General features: G+C 37.0%; 2 protein-coding genes across 2 annotated transcripts in view; both read left to right on the top strand.

Annotated features, from left to right (window-relative positions):
- Nucleotides 1-19328, top strand: part of LOC105108935 (uncharacterized) — a 55523-nt gene extending 36195 nt beyond the window's left edge. Inside the window, exons 6-10 of the mRNA XM_011003444.1 lie at nucleotides 13879-13951; nucleotides 14103-14177; nucleotides 14273-14372; nucleotides 14479-14521; nucleotides 18580-19328. The gene's annotated coding sequence lies outside the window, so the exon portion shown is untranslated. The remainder of the gene's footprint in view (nucleotides 1-13878; nucleotides 13952-14102; nucleotides 14178-14272; nucleotides 14373-14478; nucleotides 14522-18579) is intronic.
- LOC105108934 (protein AATF-like) lies at nucleotides 16080-18573 on the top strand. Its single transcript, XM_011003442.1, has 6 exons — nucleotides 16080-16916; nucleotides 17092-17164; nucleotides 17316-17390; nucleotides 17475-17585; nucleotides 17692-17734; nucleotides 17848-18573. Exons 1-6 carry the CDS (start codon nucleotides 16840-16842, stop codon nucleotides 17874-17876), a joined length of 408 nt encoding a protein of 135 aa, XP_011001744.1. The 5' UTR covers nucleotides 16080-16839; the 3' UTR covers nucleotides 17877-18573.
- Nucleotides 19329-19338: the final 10 nt, after the last annotated feature.

Below are 19338 nucleotides of genomic sequence, written 5' to 3'. Positions count from 1 at the left end.
AGGATTAACAAGAAGAAAAGTGAAGAATTTGTGAAGAAAAAGAGGGAGAGGGGGCCGGCTGCATGTGAAGGAGAAAGGAGCTAAGAAATCAACATTAAGCAATTGTACTGGTAGCTCATGAATTTACTGGCAGGAGCACATAAAAGAGAAATATTGTACCTTATCAGTGGCATCTAGGTAAGTCAAACACGTTTCAACGCCCTGCTGAGTGATAGTGCCATAGATGCCCACTTCCTGGAGGATGAAAAATTTAACACCCTCGACTCCAGTCTTTGCAAGGATTGATTTACTTGGGTTTTCATGTGAAAGGATGGCTTGACAACAAAGCTACATCCCAAAATCAAAAATGTATGGAAGGGCCGACTCCCGCAACCATATATATTGAGAGGATGGTATTCCCTTCACAAAATTAACAGGCAATCAAACTATTTAACAGGGCAAGAGTTATAATAATAAAAAGAGAGAGAGAGAATATCATGACTACCATTCTCCATGGCCTTAAATAAGATTAATCCGGAATCATTCAATGATACTTGTACGTGTAAAAGGGTAAAGCATTGGAGTATTTCTTCTATATATACCACAAAACGCAGGCATAGACTCTTTTGATTGGTTGTGAAAAGGAGAGTAAATTTTCAATGAAAGATTTGAGCATTCCACTGATCGTCATCTGTTATAGCCTATTTATAATAAATGAAGCTAAACAGCCTTTAATACTGGTTCTTACACAAAACAGAAATCCTGCTAATCGTAGTTGACTAATCTTATTGAAACTCAAATACTAATCACACAACAACAAATTTCAAATAACACAAGGATTTCTCAATTACAAAAGAAAACCCAAACTATCATAAACTTTTAGAAACAAAAATAAATTCTGCCTCACATTGAGAAATAGTTGGAAACAAGACCAACACCAGAATACTAAGCCAGAATACAGATTAAGAATATGCTAGAAATCATATTAAAAATAAATCTCACCTTACAGCCCTCATCGGTGACGCGTTTTTATGAATAATAAATGAGAAGATTAAGTAATCATTACCTGATGGTGATTGTCCTTCATCTACTTCATCCTCTGAGCAACCCCTTGATCACTTCAAACCACAAGCACATCAACAGGTGCACAGGCTTTATAAGCAAATAATAAATTCAGTCACTCAACTTCCATTAATTAACATATCCATTTAAATTTCTTCCAACTTAATATAGATAACAACTAAAGCTGATTTGGTTGGATGTACCCCCGCAAAAAGTTAACTATTCGAACAATAATCTACAATGCTTGTATTATATCCAGCACCAAAAATATCCTGAGAATTTAATGGAAGGTATTAACTTTTACGTTGCGGCAATTGAGGTGTTGTTTTCAAAAGGTATATTAAATGTGAAATCACCCTAACATTGTTGACAAAATCAACAATGTTTGTCAACAATGTTAGGCACAAATTTGTCAACAATGTTAGGCACCAATTTGTCAACAATGTTAGGCATAAATTTGGTGCCACCTACCTTGCCCTTGTCTTTTGCATGGATGTTTGCCTATAAATAGGCAGTGCATCCAAGCATTATAGATACACCACAAGAGAGAAAGAAGAGAGGGTGAGAAGAGAGTAATCCCACAAAATTGTGAGGTATTTGTGAGATAGTAAGTGGGGTGTTTTTCTCCTAATAATAGAGGGATTTTGTTGTTCTCCTATTATTAGAGAGAAGTTGTATTCCCACATTACTTAGTAAATCCTTCTATACTTGTCCGTGGACGTAGCCAAATTGGGCACATTACTTAGTAAATCCTTCTATACTTGTCCGTGGACGTAGCCAAATTGGGCGAACCACGTAAATTCTTGTGTGTCATTTCTCATTTTATCTTGTCCCTTACCTTTTGTCTTGTCGGGTTTGCATGCCAGCATCCTAACAGTGGTATCAGAGCCTCCTGGTTGGTGTTGTTAATACACAAAAGTTATTCGTGTATACGGTTACTATTCACGTATACGGCACTATTCACCTATACGGCACTATTCATCCATACGGTACTGTTCACATACGTTGCTGTTGGCGTATATAGAAAGTCAGTGCGGTGATTAAATACAGTCTAGGAAGTTCTGTCTAAGGAGATTGGGTTTTAAGCGGGACCGTTTGTGACCCCTCCAATCTTTCCTGGGAACTTACTTAGTGAAGTATTATTCACACGATACTATTTCTATATACGTTACAGATCTGTGAAACGGTGATAGCTGAATAGATCTTGGTGAATACAATGACAGCAAAGTACGAGATTGAGAGGTTTAATGGGAGCAATTTCTCATTGTGGAAAATGAGAATTAAGGCAATCTTAAGGAAAGATAATTGCTTGGCAGCAATTAGGGATCGGCCCGCGGAGATCACTGATGATGCAAAATGGAATGAGATGGATGGCAATGCTATTGCTAACATACATTTAGCATTAGCCGATGAAGTATTATCAAGTGTGGCGGAGAAGAAAACAGCTAAGGAGATATGGGAGACTCTAACAAAGCTATACGAGTCCAAGTCTTTGCACAATAAGATTTTCTTAAAGCGGAGACTTTATACCCTTCGAATGGCAGAAACCACATCGGTGACTGACCATATCAACACAATAAGAACTCTATTTTCACAACTCACTACATTGGGTCAGCAAATAGAGGAAAATGAACGTGCAGAGCTTCTACTTCAAAGTCTTCCTGATTCGTATGATCAACTCATTATCAACTTGACAAATAATATCCTCTCAGATTATCTAGTCTTCGATGATGTTGCAGTCGCTATCTTGGAAGAAGAAAATAGGCGCAAAAACAAAGGAGACAGAAACAATTCAAACCAAGCAGAGGCATTGTTGATGTCAAGAGGAAGATCAACGGAGCGTGGCTCTAGTGGGAGTCAAAGGCAGGGGAGGTCCAAATCAAGAAGTAAGAAGGCTGTGAAATGCTACAACTGTGGCAAAAAGGGGCACTTCAAAAAGGATTGTTGGTTTAAAAAGGGTATAGAGAATACTGCAGAGTCATCAAAATCTCAAGGGTGTGTTGCGAGTACCTTAGAAGATGGAGAGATTTTATATAGTGAAGCAGCGACAATCTCTACAGATACAGAAGAGCTCACTGAGGTCTGGCTAATGGATTCAGGAGCAACATGGCATATGACTCCTAATCGAGATTGGTTCCATACATATAAACCCATCTCTGGAGGCAAAGTGTTCATGGGTGATAATCATGCTTTAGAGATTGTCGGCATTGGCACCATCAAATTGAGGATGTATGATGGCTTGATTCGTACTATTTCAGAAGTGCGACATGTGAAAGACTTAAAGAAGAATCTTTTGTCCATAGGACAATTTGATAGTCTTGGCTGTAAGATCCGAACAGAAAATGGAATCATGAAAATCATCAAAGGAGCGCTGGTGGTTTTAAAGGCAAGAAAGACAGTTGCAAATGTATTTGCATTGATGGGAGAAACACATCATGAGGCAGAAGCGTCAATCCCATCAGCCAGTCCTGCAGAAGAGAAGACGATGATGTGGCATCAAAAACTAGGTCACATGTCAGAAAAAGGTTTAAAGGTTCTCTCTGATCAGAAGTTACTCCCTGGGCTTACAAAGGTTACTTTACCTTTTTGTGAGCACTGTGTTACAAGTAAACAACACAGGTTGAAGTTTGGCACATCAACAACTAAGAGCAAATGCATCTTAGACCTGATTCACTCTGATGTATGGCAAGCACCGGTTATATCCTTGGGAGGAGCAAGATACTTCGTATCATTCATAGATGACTTCTCTAGGAGATGTTGGGTGTATCCAATTAGAAGGAAGGCAGATGTGCTTACAGTCTTTAAAACTTTCAAAGCGCGGGTGGAACTTGAATCTGAAAAGAAGGTCAAGTGTTTGAGGACTGACAATGGAGGAGAATATACCAGTGATGAATTTGATAACTTCTGTCAATATGAAGGTATCAAAAGGCAGTTCACAACGGCATACACTCCACAATAAAATGGAGTGGCAGAGCGGATGAACAGAACTTTATTAGAAAGAACAAGAGCAATGTTGAAGGCTGCAGGTCTAGGAAAGTCATTCTGGGCAGAAGCAGTCAATACCGCCTGTTATGTGATAAATCGATCTCCATCAACCGCAATTGAGTTGAAGACACCGATGGAGATGTGGACTGGAAAACCAGCTGATTATTCTCGATTGCATATATTTGGAAGTCCTGTGTACGTGATGTACAATACACAAGAAGTTAGCAAGCTGGATTCAAAATCCAGAAAATGTGTATTCTTGGGATATGCTGATGGAGTGAAGGGGTATCGCTTGTGGGATCCCACTGCCCACAAGGTAGTGATCAGCAGAGATGTCATATTTGCAGAAGGTAAAATGTAAATGGAAGAACATAATAGCATTCTAAAGGAGACTACAGCAGTCCATGTGGAAAATACTCAGAATCATGCTTCTTCTGAAGCTGTACCAGAGCATGAAGAGCAAGAACAAATAGAGTCTGAAACTCCTGAAGTTCGGCGGTCAACTCGTGAAAGAAGACCACCGGCTTGGCACTCAGAATATGTTACTGAAAGTAACATTGCATACTGTCTTCTAACAGAGGATGGAGAGCCATCAACTTTCCATGAGGCTATCAAAAGCACAGATGTATCTATGTGGATGACAACAATGCAAGAGGAGATTGAAGCTCTGCATAAGAATAATACTTGGGATCTTGTTCCGCTACCACAAGGAAGAAAGGCCATTGGCAACAAATGGGTTTACAAGATAAAACGTGATGGCAATGATCAAGTGGAGCGGTATCGTGCAAGATTGGTGGTGAAAGGATATGCTTAGAAAGAAGGAATAGACTTCAATGAGATATTTTCTCCGGTGGTACGACTTACGACAATCAGAGTAGTCTTAGCAATGTGTGCTATATTTGATCTTCACTTGGAGCAGTTAGACGTGAAAACTGCATTTCTTCATGGAGAACTTGAAGAAGAAATTTATATGCTCCAACCAGAGGGTTTTGCTGAAACAGGCAAGGAGAACTTGGTTTGCATGTTGAACAAATCTCTATACGGTCTCAAACAGTCGCCGAGGTGTTGGTATAAGAGATTTGATTCCTTCATAATTAGCCTTGGGTACAACAGACTCAGTTCAGACCATTGTACGTATTACAAGAGGTTTGAAGAAGATTTCATCATTTTGTTGTTGTACGTGGATGACATGTTGGTGATAGGCCCCAACAAAGATCGAGTCCAAGAATTGAAGGCATAGTTGGCTAGGGAATTTGATATGAAGGACTTGGGACCAGCAAACAAGATTCTAGGGATGCAAATTTACCGAGAGAGAAGTAAGAGGAAGATTTGGCTTTCTCAAACGAATTATTTGAAGAAGATCTTGCGACGCTTCAACATGCAAGATTGTAATCCAATTTCCACCCTACTTCCTATTAACTTCAAATTATCCTCAAGTATGTCTCCTAGCAATGAAGCAGAGAGGATGGAGATGTCTCGAATACCGTATGCATCAACAGTGGGAAGTTTAATGTTTGTCATGATATGTACAAGACCAGACATTGCACAAGCAGTGGGAGCAGTTAGTCGATACATGGCAAATCCTGGTAGAGAGCATTAGAATACTATTAAGAGGATCTTGAGATACATCAAGGGTACCTTAGATGCTGCATTATGTTATGGAGGATCAGAATTTACTATCAAAGGTTATGTTGATTCAGATTTTGCTGGTGACCTTGAGAAAAGGAAGTCCACTACAGGCTATGTGTTCATAATTGCAGGAGGAGCTGTGAGCTGGGTTTCTAAACTTCAGACTGTTGTAGCATTGTCCACAACAGAAGCTGAGTACATGGCAGCTACACAAGCTTGTAAAGAAGCAATATGGATGAAGAAACTTATGGAGGAGCTTGGGCACAAACAAGAGAATATTCTTTTGTATTGTGATAGTCAAAGTGCCTTGCATATTGTAAGGAATCCAGCGTTTCATTCAAGAACAAAACACATAGATGTTTAGTATCACTTTGTTCGCGAAGTGGTGGAAGATGGAAGTGTGGATTTTCAGAAGATTCACACAAAGGAAAACCCAGCAGATGCTTTAACAAAACCGGTTAACACTGATAAGTATATATGGTGCAGATCCTCTTACGGCCTAGCAGAAACGTAAGCAGCATGAAGATTGCAAGTATAGAAAGGATAGAAGAAGCACAGATAATCAAGTGTGAAGACTTGATTAACTCATCAAAGTCTTCAAGTGGGAGAATGTGAAATCACCCTAACATTGTTGACAAAATCAACAATGTTTGTCAACAATGTTAGGCACAAATTTATCAACAATGTTAGGCACCAATTTGTTAACAATGTTAGGCATAAATTTGGTGCCACCTACCTTGCCCTTGTCTTTTGCATGGATGTTTGCCTATAAATAGGCAATGCATCCAAGCATTATAGATACACCACAAGAGAGAAAGAAGAGAGGGTGAGAAGAGAGTAATCCCACAAAATTGTGAGGTATTTGTGAGATAGTAAGTGGGGTGTTTTTCTCCTAATAATAGAGGGATTTTGTTGTTCTCCTATTATTAGAGAGAAGTTGTATTCCCACATTACTTAGTAAATCCTTCTATACTTGTCCGTGGACGTAGCCAAATTGGGTGAACCACGTAAATTCTTGTGTGTCATTTCTCATTTTATCTTGTCCCTTACTTTTTGTCTTGTCGGGTTTGCATGCCAGCATCCTAACATTAAATACTTAGTTTAATAAGTATAACAGTCAATTTAAAAAACAAAATAATAGAACAATGCTAGCAGATTAATTGAAAACAATATAGCTAACCCAAAAGCCACCAAACATCACTCAGTTCATGCCTTTTCAGCCCAAAATCACCTCAGAAAAGCCCCTTCCAACACATTGCCAAACATAACATGAAATACACTACTTTCATTTAGTGTTTAGGTGTTCTATAAAATATTTACTCAGAAAAATGCTAGTTGAAAAGAAAATGTTTCCTCCAAAAGAAGTACTTTCTAATTTTCTAGTTTTGTGGAAATAAGAAAGATAAACTCCCAAAAATACTACTTTATTAAACGAAGTATGTGGTTAGACAATCTTCTATATTTAAAATGCAATAATAGTTAAAATTTTCTTTTGTCAAACTGTCGGAAAAGCGTGATGAAATTAAGTTAAAAAAAACAGGGATTAAAAAAAAGCAAACAACACTCATCTATTCAAAATTTATTCATGCTAATATGGTTAACTTAACTCCTGCTGGAAATCTAGTGGACAAAGCAGTAAGAAATTACAAGCAATTAATGGAAGAAAAACACATTCAACATGCTAGCTCTCGCCATAAATAGAAAACAACAATTTCAACCTTACCAATTCATAGCTTTTTCCTGCATTCTTTCTAGCAATCCAGACTTGACCCAAATCCAGTAAACTTGGCCATGAAAAACTATGAAAGTTCAAAAAGGGAAAAAAAAATGAGATCACAAATTAATACCTTTCCTATGGAGACCCCATAAAAAATTATCGTACAAAACAAAATATTAACAAGCAATTTCAAAAGGTAGATTGATCTAAAAGAAATGATATGTTTGCAATGACAATCATTAGCCAGCCAGAAACAGCATGAAAATCCAACCTTTCAACGTGGTGAATATCAGTGTCCTTGTCATCCAAACAAAAGCCCGCTTCTTGAAGTGCTCGGGCTACTTGTTCTTGTGGCGTCTACAAGGGAAAAGAGGGATTCCATCCTATGAAAATATATTAATCATTGAAAAATATACGATAGAAAAACATATTAATGCAGTGAATGGTTGTTAGAATCTTAAGAGTCACGATTCTAGTCTTATGAGTATTCTCCCTTCACAAACAAAACAGCGCAAGTTGTAAGTTGTGGGGTGAATCACAAGTGTACACGAATAAGGCCAATTGGTTTCGGTTCAACTTGATTCAGTGTAACTAGTTCAATTTTATGAGCCAACTCAAATACAAACTAACACGGTGATTTTAGAATAGATGGTAGCAAGAGGAATGTTAAGTCTATAAGGCATGGATGATGACAACAAATCAACAATTTTCTTTGGTAAATCATAATGTTCAAAACTAAAACCAATTAGACATAAATTCTCAAAAGGGAAAAGGTGAAAGAAAGCAAGGGTGACAAAGACAGTAGGAGTGACAATAGCGATCAAAAGCAAAACCAATTAATACCAAGTCGGTCCTTTTCTAGCTGTGATTCTACCCCGTTAACACCTGACTTTCAAACCCTAAAATTGCTGCTTAGTAAATAAATAAATAAAGAGTTTTAAAACAAAATGCATACATGGTTCTGAACGTGATTGTGGGAATCTTCACCGGGATCCTAATCTTCTTCTTCGAATCTTTGCATCCAAAAAGTAAAAATAAACTCATCAAAAATAAATAAATTAAACAAGAAGTATGAAATAATATGTTTAAATAAATTTCCTTCGAATAAGAAACGTATTAAAAAAAAAAAGGAGTCTTATGTAAGGATTACGGACATCACCTATCTCCACATTGGTATAATATTGTCCACTTTGGGACTAAGCCCTCATGGATTTGCTCTTGGGTTATACCCAAAAGGCCTCAAACCAATGGAGATATTTGTCCATCCTTATATACCCTTGATCCTCCCCATTTCTAACCAATGTGGGACTTTGGTCGCATACCCAACAATCCTTCCCTTGAACAAAGGACCACCGAGCCTCTCCTCAAACGATCATTTATCCATCCACTCTCTTCCAACCAGGATTTTTCATCCTTTACTTCTCTCTACTTCATCGTGTTGGGGTCAGGACACGTCCATGAAGCATCCGGAGAGCACTACCTGACTTGAGAGTTTTTTTGCTCTTTCTAGGTCAACTCCTCTTCACTGTGTTGAGATCAGGACACGTCCATGAAGCATCCGGAGCACACCGCCTATCCAATAGAGCTGATCCATGGATCACATCGTGATTTTAATTAGGGCCTACCACCTTTTGTCCGGCATTCCGAGGATTCATCCATTATGGCTAACTCGGGGGCATGGCTCTGATACCAATTGTTGGGAATTCCGACCGGTGATGTACTGATATTTGCTCATAGGAGGCGAAGCACACTGACACAATATTTAACGTGGTTCGGCAAACCGCTTAAATCCACAGGAGAAGCCATTGCATTATGTAGGGAGAGTACAAGATTTAAAACAATAAAGGAGGAGGAATCATCCCCTCTTTCACAACTCTTATCCTCACTCTATTTCTCTCCTTTTAGTGCTGCAATGGCAGCCCACTCTCTCCTACATTTCTCACATCTTTGGCTCTTTTCTTTCTCTCATTTTGCTCTCTAACATATGCCTCTATTTATAGGCATTCATGGAGGCTTTTCTTGGTTTGTTGTCAACATTGGTGGCCACCAGCTCTAGCTCATTCAACAATGGTGGCTACCAATAGTCAATGGTCAATGGTTGGTGCCTTACATGAAATGGCAACCAACCTAACATCTTACACTTTTCTTTTGAGGGTTTGGACAAGTGTAGAGACTTTCTTCAACATCGAAGACGTTAAATGAGAAGAGGAGATCGGCAGAGCGATGCAACAGAAAGAGATTAGCGTTTTTTCAAACTTACATACCATTGCCACTGTAACAAGAGAGGCTTATCCTACGGAAGGGATTTTCCTTGTACTCCAATTGGAGGGGCTTATCCTACGGAAGGGATTGGAGGGGCAGCTAATGGCACTGGCTATAAGACTACAGATGGGAAAAAGAGGGCCTATGCTTCATATTCTTATATAATATCCTCCTGCTAAAAGCACAACCCTACTCGCTGAATTACTAAGGAAAGCCCTAAACTTTAGCTAAGCCTTCGCAATGTTGTTGGTTGAAGTGGCAGAGCCATCCACTGTTGACTCCTAGTTGTTGTGTCGTGGTGTGTGGAGGGCTGTTATTGTTATTATTATTTTGGGTCCTGCACATGGTAGAACCTAGCATCCAATCGACACATAATTTATTTATATATTTAATAATATATATAATTCCAAACTACTGTATATAAAATTTTGAATTTCATATGCATAACATTAACATATCTTCTCTTATCCAAAATAAAATTATATTATAATATTTATAAATTATTTTTTAATAGATTGTAGTATTAAAAAATTCTCTTATATAATACCAAAATTTTATAAAATATACGATGCGAATAAAAAAAAAATAGAGCTCCATCAACTTTAATATGGTAGTATTACATAATAAAATTAAAAATAATAAAATCTTAATTTGAAGTAAAGGAAAACAAAATTAATTTTAAAAGCATTTTTAAAAGAAAAAAACAGGCATGCTTAAATAAGAAAATCCAACCGAATCTCAAATGGAAAAAAATCTCATCCGCTATTTTTATCCAACAAAAAAAACAAAACAGGATTCGATTTCCACGCATAAGGAAGAAAGGTGACGAGGTTATAAAAATCACAGGGAATATTCTGGGATGAACTATTCCTAGAAATTCTTATGCATCATTTACGATGAATTCAATAACCTCCACTTCAAGACCACGTAGGCTTCTCCTTGGGCAAATCTTTCTCTCGTCTTCTAGAATAAATACTTGCACAAAGTCCCTTGCGGGTGTTGATAGGGACCCTCCGAAGATCAAGTCAGTACTAGTAATATTTATATTAATGGCGACATTAATGAAAGTATTGATGAGCTTTTATGAAGACAAAGAAGAGGAAGGGAAAGGAAATTAAGAAGAAGCAAAAATGTGTTTTTTTTGTCCCGGAGCCCCTTTTTGTACATTCTTCTCTTTTCTTATGTTACCTGATCTGAACTTCCTCATGTAATGTAGGAGGGGTAGAAAAGTAATCTTGTATGATTAAGATATTATTATATTACTGCTCGTACTATCACATCTAATTAATATAAGCATGGGCCTCTTGTTCGTATTTAATGATATTATGATGGGCATCATGGTTATTAATCCAGGCTCAGGGTATGAGAGACTCAGTGTAGAGTGACCCTTCAATCACACACTCAATCTGACGGACATTGGACTCAATTCATGCCCTGGGCCTAGGAGAAATCGAGTCCAGCTTGTGACTGTACCTAAGAATGACAAGGAACGACAACATCACTGCCTAACAGGGGGTTGGGCGCGAACATGACCTCGCCTAAAGAGGTGTTGGATGAGAACGGGCCCATACCCAACATGGGGTTGGGCACGGACGTGTCCAGATCCAACACAGGATAGGGCGCGGCGCGGCGTGTCCAAGCCCAATATGGAGTCGGGTGCTGGTGCGTCCCTCGCCCAACAGGGTGTTCGGCGTGAACAAACCCAGACCCAATTTGGGGTTGGGCGCGGACGTGTCCAGATCCAACACAGGATAGAGCGCGGGGTCGTCTAGGCCCAATATGGAGCCGGGTGCCAGCACATCCCTCACCTAACAAGGTCTTGGGAGCGGGTGGGGGCGCATCGAGACCTAACACAGGGTTGGGCGCGGACCTGTCCAAGCCTAACATGAAGTTGGACATGGGTGGGTCCTTGGCTCAACAGGGGTTGGGCACATACGTGCCCTTACCCAAAAGGGGGCGTTGGGCGATCTCACCCCCTAACATGAACGTCTTCAAGGTGCTATAATGCAGTCCACAGTTAATTGTATCTTGGTCTACAATCCATGTATAGTAAAAAATCCCCATACATTTTATTAATACATAGCAAAGCAACTATGCAAGTCTACAATTAATTGTATCTTGATCCACAATGTATGCATGTACAGTAAGTTCATAGTGAATTGTCTCTTCATCCACAATGCATTCATGTATAATAAAAATCCCACCTGTTTTGGAGTTTTGTCAATAATAACAATAATTATAATGTAATGTCCTCTATGCCCCCGTCCCTTTCTTTTCAACCTCTAGTTATAGGGTTTGCTGTTTGTAGTGTGGATGCTGGTGAGGTTCACCCGCACCCATAAATATTGTTGTTTGGTGAAGCAAAAAACACAAGTTTATATTGGTAGGACCCACTAGACATATGGCTGTGTCTCAGGTTTTGTAGGAGGACAATTTTGCTACTTCTTGCGCGGAGGAATCACTGAACAGTGGAGCATGGCTCTGCTGGTCACTTGAACAGTAAGACATTCTCCACTGTTCCGGCCAGACAGGATCCGGTTCAAAGCTATAAATGCATTGAATTGGGTCTGACCTAATAAAATAAAAAAATTATTCAATGATACTATATAAAATAGACAGAGATGGCTTGATGGCGTAACATTTGCAGAATTTGATCGCAATCCTAATTTTATTCCTGATTATATTTTATTTGATGTTGTTGTGTTCTTAAAAAACCAAGAAAACTGTAGTCCTTGTCGGATGTATTTAATACGTGATGGAATTGTAGATAGTTTAATGAAATAATAAAAAATATTTTATATAAAGAATTATTTATTTCATGATGTAATAGTAATAGCTAAATCTACAATATTTAAATTAAAAACCATCAATATTAATTTATATATTTTTAAAATTATTTAATAACTTCAACTTCAAAAACATTATTAACCAAACACATTAAACTACTTTTTATTTAATCTTAATTTCTATCATGTTTTTAACCAAATATATATTTTTTCAAACCAATCCCAAGTAAAAGTATTTTTAATAGAATAATACTTTTTAAAACACAAGCACAACAGCTATCGCCGTATCAAATATAGTGTTTCAAAAACACTTTTGAAAAAGAAAAAAATTGAAATATTTTTTTTTTTAAATTAATATATTTTTAAATTATTTTGATGTGTTCATATTAAAATAAAAAATAATATTATTTTAAAACTAAAAACACTTTAAAAAAAACAGGACAACCAAACTCCCGCACCAACAGTAAGACGACGTTGCAGACAGCACTAAAACCCCGAGAGATCTACCCTCCCACCTGCCTGAAGCTGTTCTCTCATTTCTCTCTTTTTTCAATTTCCTTTAATTAGCAGGTAACTTTCTTCTTCTTCTTCCGTGATATAGTTAGTAGGGTTTGAACTTTTGTCATGTGATTAGGTAAAAAAGAAAGAGTGATTAGTGATTTTATTGAACAATTTTCTCAGATCAAAATGGGGTTATCCAAGAAGCTGCCAAGGAAATCAAGCAGAGACAGTGACGATTTTGAAGAGTTTGATGACATGGAAAGCGAACAGCTTCTTACTGCCGTCAGTCGTGTTTTGACTTTTCCTCTGTTGCTTTGCTTAATGGCTGACAGCGATTACGATTTAATTAATCACCGATTTAATTTATGATGCAGATGGAAGATTATGATGATGATGGGGAAGACGGCGAAGAAGAGGAGGAGGACGGCGAAGAAGAGTAGGAGGAGGAGGAGGAGGACGGAGAAGAAGGAGAGGAGCAAGAAGAAGAAGACGAAGAGAGTGGAAAAGATGCCGAGATGGAAGACCTTGAGAAAGAATATATGAATCTTCGCAATCAAGAGCAGTAAGACAAATTTCTCTTCTGTTGTTGGTAAATATTCTTTGCTTTTAGCTGTTTAGAGAGCACACGATGAATTTGGTATGTTTGAAATTTGTGCTTAGGGTTCAGCTTTGGACAAGCAAATGCACCTCTTTGCTTTTTTTTTTTTCCTTTAGTTTACAGTTAACTTGATTTTTTCTCGAAGCATGAAGAGAATATATGGGAATAATAAGACTGCAATTAGGTAGTGAGATGAGACATTTTGGCTTTATTGTTAATTTGACGAAGTTAATTATAATAATATTTGGGTTTTGTACAAACTTTTTAATAGTTTGATTCTTGTTTTTGAAACTTTGTTTACAAGGATCGTGAACTCTAATAGATTTGCTTTAATTAACCTTTTGTGTTTTTAATTTCAGAGATATATGGAAGAATCTTAAACGCCCCAAGGATGAAGATCTTATTAAAGGTCAAGCAGTGAAGAGCCTGGAGGTGTTCAATCTTATGGTTTCTTTCACAATATTCATTGTTTACAATAGCTCTGTACACTGTAGCTACTATCATCATTGATAAGGGATCAGCTTGATAAATATTCTAATCAGATATTTCATGTGCTCACAAACTTCTCTACCATTTTCTTAAGGCTCTCTGGGACAAAACTCTTGAGTTGAGATTCTCACTTCAAAAAGCATTTGCAAACTCGAATAGATTACCGCAGGTATCTTTAGGTTTCTCTACCTCTTTTATTGCTCAATGATATGCTTGAAGCATTTTGGTCAAACATAAAAGGGATTGATTGCTGGAACCGGTTAGGTCTTCATTTTGTGATTCTGATGAAATAGTTGGGATGGTATATGCTGACTTGATCACCTCATCCAAGAAGACTTTGGAATCTCTACTGGAACTACAGGAGGTATGGCTGGCATCGGGCTTTTATGTTGTACTCTTTTTATAGCTATTAATCTCATCAATTTCTATTTCTTTGTTTAACTTGGGTTGTTTTTACTTTATATGATCAGGCTTTGCTCAAGAAGAATCCATCAATTTCTCAATCTTCTAATGGTATATTGCAAATGCCTGTGCATATTACTATATTCTGTATTTCTTGCCTTTTCCGTTGTTATTTGGAGGTTAGCATGCTAAAACATCTTTGCGCAATGATTCTGTCATTGTAGGAATTATGTGCATCTGGTTGTCCAAGTGAATGGAATTATGTGAATAACACAAACTATAATAGGCCGATGATTGAACTGTTATTGTCTTTACTCAATTACTTTTGAACTTGTACTCTTAATTTTGATCCTTTACAGAGATTGTCTATGTGTTGAAGAAAAGAGCATGAAATTCATTTTTTTTTATGACATTTTAGACGTCCTACATGAAAAGTCAATCTCAAATAATGTGAGTGTATCATTACTTAAACCTGTTTGTTACTTCAATGGAATATGCATGGATAATTTACATACACCTGTGCAGGTCATCGATGCATTTTGCTTTCTCCTGTTAGAGGAGAGAAAAATAAAAGGGGTATCAGCACCAAGAAAACCAATCATACATGACAGCTTGATCTGGGTAAGTTATTAAAATTGTATGAAAAGACAAAACTAATGAAGTATCACTCAAGATAACAAAAATTATTATTCTTTCAGACACATATAGTTCGCGAAGGCCATAGGGGCGAGGCAAACCCACAGCTGCAGCAAGAGCTGAAGGACGGGTTAGAAGCATCGGTCCTGATATTTCCTATGAATTCGGCGGGAGGAAATATCGAAGCCTCTCCTTTTCACTGGACGCTGCTTGTCTTCGATGTGGAAGCCAGGACATGGACATTCTACAACTCTTGGCTCAAAAGCAAGAGTGAAGCCAACTTTGTGAAGGATGCAGAACTGGTGGTATGTAACTGTCCTTTCCAAAACAAAAAAATCATGTTACTTTATAATATATAAAAAATCATGTTACATCAAATTAAATTGGAGCAGAAAGACTATGTCCATAAAAGGAGGCAAGAGCTGCTGGAAAAAGAAGGGAAGACAAGGGATAAGGACCCATTCCAGTTGATTGTAAAAGAAGATAGTCCTCAGCAAAAAAGCTGTTCGTAAGTAAATGAGCATATTTGTTACATGAAAACCATTATTTAATCAATTATCTTAAAAGATAACATTATCTACAAAACACATGCAGGGAGGACTGTGGAATCATTGTTCTTTACATCATCGAGATGATATTGAATGACAAAGTGATACCTGAGGACATACCTTTTGAAACAGTACAAGCATATCAGGCCAGGATTGCAACGTGTCTTTTGGACTCCAAGAAATGAGTTAAACCTTGATATGGTTTCCACACGTTGTGATGGACCTCATGGATGCTTCCCCGCCGTGCTGCCGCTGCTGCCCACCTCCCTGCTGCTATTGCTCCAGCCATGGTTTCCATACGTTGTGATTGACCTCATGGATGCTTACCCGCCGTGCTGCCGCTGCTGCCCCCCTCCCTGCTGCTATTGCTCCAGCCCAACCATGCTGCCGCCCCACCTCAAGCACTGCCACTTCACTGTAAAATGACTCAAGAAAAATATTCAGCAATCATCTATCCTTAAATATTGATAAGTAAAAAATTAATTTTTTACCTGTCTTAAATTTGACCTGTTACTGTCTCAATTAAATCAATTTTTTGAACTGGTACTCTTATCAATTAAATCAATTTTGAAACTGTTACTGCCTTAATTAATTCAAAACTACTGTTTTAATTTTGAACTGTTACTGTCTACACTTTACTGTCTCAATTGAATCAATTTTCTGAACTGTTACTGTCTCGATTAAATCAAAATTTATCTTAATTTTGAACTGTTATTGTGTAAACTTTAATGTCTTCATTAAATCAAACTTGAACTGCTACTGTCTTAAACTTGACATGTTACTGTCTTAATTGAATCAATTTTTTGAACTGTTGCTGTCTTAATTAAATTAAAATTACTGTCTTAGTTTTAAACTTACTAACAATGATGACTTTCGAACTTTCACTGTATCAATTTTCAACAGTTGTTATCTTAATTTTGAGCTGTTGCTGTCTTAATTAAATCAAATTTGAACCGTTACTGTCTCAATTAAGTCAAAATTACTGTCTCTTCTACCATGCTTGGCAACTTACCCCTTCTATCATTTTTTTTTTCTCAATCGCGACAGCTTATTAATTTGACATAAGATTTAAGCTACGATGTATCCCTATCAAGTATCAACTGGGAATAATTTGGGGCTGCAGTTTATTTAGATTAAATTGAGTGTAGATCTTGACGGTAAGAGAGAGTTGTCGATTGCAATTTACTCTACTTCTTTGGAAAATAACATTGCTTTATATTTGGTCAGATGATGTAAGATACCCCCATGAATACCATGCTTGTTAACTTGATTTTTTCTCGAAGCATGAAGAGAATATATGGGAATAATAAGACTGCAATTAGGTAGTGAGATGAGACATTTTGGTTTTATTGTTAATTTGACGAAGTTAATTATAATAATATTTGGGTTTTGTACAAACTTTTTAAAAGTTTGATTCTTGTTTTTGAAACTTTGTTTACAAGGATCGTGAACTCTAATAGATTTGCTTTAATTAACCCTTTTAGTTTTCAATTTCAGAGATATATGGAAGAATCTTAAACGCCCCAAGGATGAAGATCTTATTAAAGGTCAAGCAGTGAAGAGCCTGGAGATGTTCAATCTTATGGTTTCTTTCACAATATCCATTGGTTACAATAGCTTTGTACACTGTAGCTACTATCATCATTGATAAGGGATCAACTTGATAAATATTCTAATCAGATTTTTCATGTGCTCACAAACTTCTCTACCATTTTCTTAAGGCTCTCTGGGACAAAACTCTTGAGTTGAGATTCTCACTTCAAAAAGCATTTGCAAACTCGAACAGATTACCGCAGGTATCTTTAGGTTTCTCTACCTCTTTTATTGCTCAATGATATGCTTGAAGCATTTTGGTCAAACATAAAAGGGATTGATTGCTGGAACCGGTTAGGTCTTCATTTTGTGATTCTGATGAAATAGTTGGGATGGTATATGCTGACTTGATCACCTCATCCAAGAAGACTTTGGAATCTCTACTGGAACTACAGGAGGTATGGCTGTCATCGGTCTTTTATGTTGTACTCTTTTTATAGCTATTAATCTCATCAATTTCTATTTCTTTGTTTAACTTGGGTTGTTTTTACTTTATATGATCAGGCTTTGCTCAAGAAGAATCCATCAATTTCTCAATCTTCTAATGGTATATTGCAAATGCCTGTGCATATTACTATATTCTGTATTTCTTGCCTTTTCCGTTGTTATTTGGAGGTTAGCATGCTAAAACATCTTTGCGCAATGATTCTGTCATTGTAGGAATTATGTGCATCTGGTTGTCCAAGTGAATGGAATTATGTGAATAACACAAACTATAATAGGCCGATGATTGAAAAATAAATTGAGTGATGTAAGTGTATAACTACGCTTTTGTTTGTTTGGAAGGGAAGGGAAGTGTGAGGTGGGGAGGAGGTACCCATCTGCAGCCTGTCTTCAAATTGAACACCAATAGGCATTTGGAATGCTTGTTTCCATTTTTAGATGTCGCTGATGGTTTTTTAAGACCCTTTACTGATACAGTTAGTAGTCTATCTGGATGTTCAATTGTGATTTTCTTCATTAAATTCTCAACTGTTTATAATGATATTTCCTTATCCAGTATGAATTGGAATCACTCTTGAAAGTTAAAAGATTTGCAGTAAGAGATTCCCTTGTGTATCTAAACAATAAAATTGTTTTCTGACCTAGATTAAAAAAAAAGTCCTGTATATTGGAATGAAACATTTTATTTTTCCCCCTGAATGAATGGAGATGTAACAGTACCAATCTTCATTTTTTCTTGCTTTGATTCTGAAGCTTTTGGAATTTCCTCCCGCAGTATTAATTGACTTTAATATTAAGCAAGTTGTGATTTTTCAACATGCAACCTTTTCTTTTCTTTTTAGAGGGGTCCATTAAGTTATAATTTAAAGCCTGAAACGTTTTCTTTATTAAGATTTGTGTACAGTGGACCTCAATGTAATTTTTCCATGTATTTGCTCTCTTTTTAAGGTGATTCTGGACAGGTCACTAAGAAGCATTCAAAAGATTCAACAAACGTGGATGCCGAAGAGGATATAGATTGGTTAAGAATTTCTGAGATGCAAAAGAGGTATTACATTTGTCTGTAGATGCACAGCTGTTGCTGTTTTATTTTGAGCAATTAGGTGAATTCATACAAATACCTCTGAATTATTGATTGTTTAGATGAAGATCTCTCTCTCTCCCCTTTTGTTTTTGTTTGGATTGACACCCTTTTTACTATGTTAGTTATTAACAGACCCTCCTTTTTTTCTACTTGGATTGACACTTCTTTGTTTTTTTTTCTTTTGATTTTAATACATAAACTATGATTGGGGGCCCTTTTATAAATTTACCACCGGATGAAAGGTTTTATTGTTGCGAGTTCATTTGTATGAATTTTAAACCACACCACCTCAGGATTTTACTGTTTTAAGGCTTTAAAATTTTAAATTGAAAAACTAAAAACTCAAATTTTTGAGTTTGATTGGAGTTTAATAATGGATTTTGATATCAAAATGTTGCGAGAGAGATTGAAGGGATTATTTAGTGGTCTTTTGGGTTGATTTAGTTGTCATAAAGGTAGAGTTCCGATGGTGATGGTGACAAAAGGAGTGCTAATCCAAACACATCATAGTTCACGTATTAAAATCAAAATTAAAAGAATATAGAGGGTGTCAATCCAAACAAAAAAGAATAAGGAACTTATTAATAGTTTAAAACAGTAAAGAGGTGTCAATAAAAAAAGAA

This window comes from Populus euphratica, unplaced genomic scaffold (genome assembly GCF_000495115.2).
Source record: "Populus euphratica unplaced genomic scaffold, PopEup_1.0 scaffold401.1, whole genome shotgun sequence".
In the NCBI taxonomy this organism is placed as follows: domain Eukaryota; kingdom Viridiplantae; phylum Streptophyta; class Magnoliopsida; order Malpighiales; family Salicaceae; genus Populus; species Populus euphratica.
This window is presented reverse-complemented; position numbering and strand designations above follow the sequence as displayed.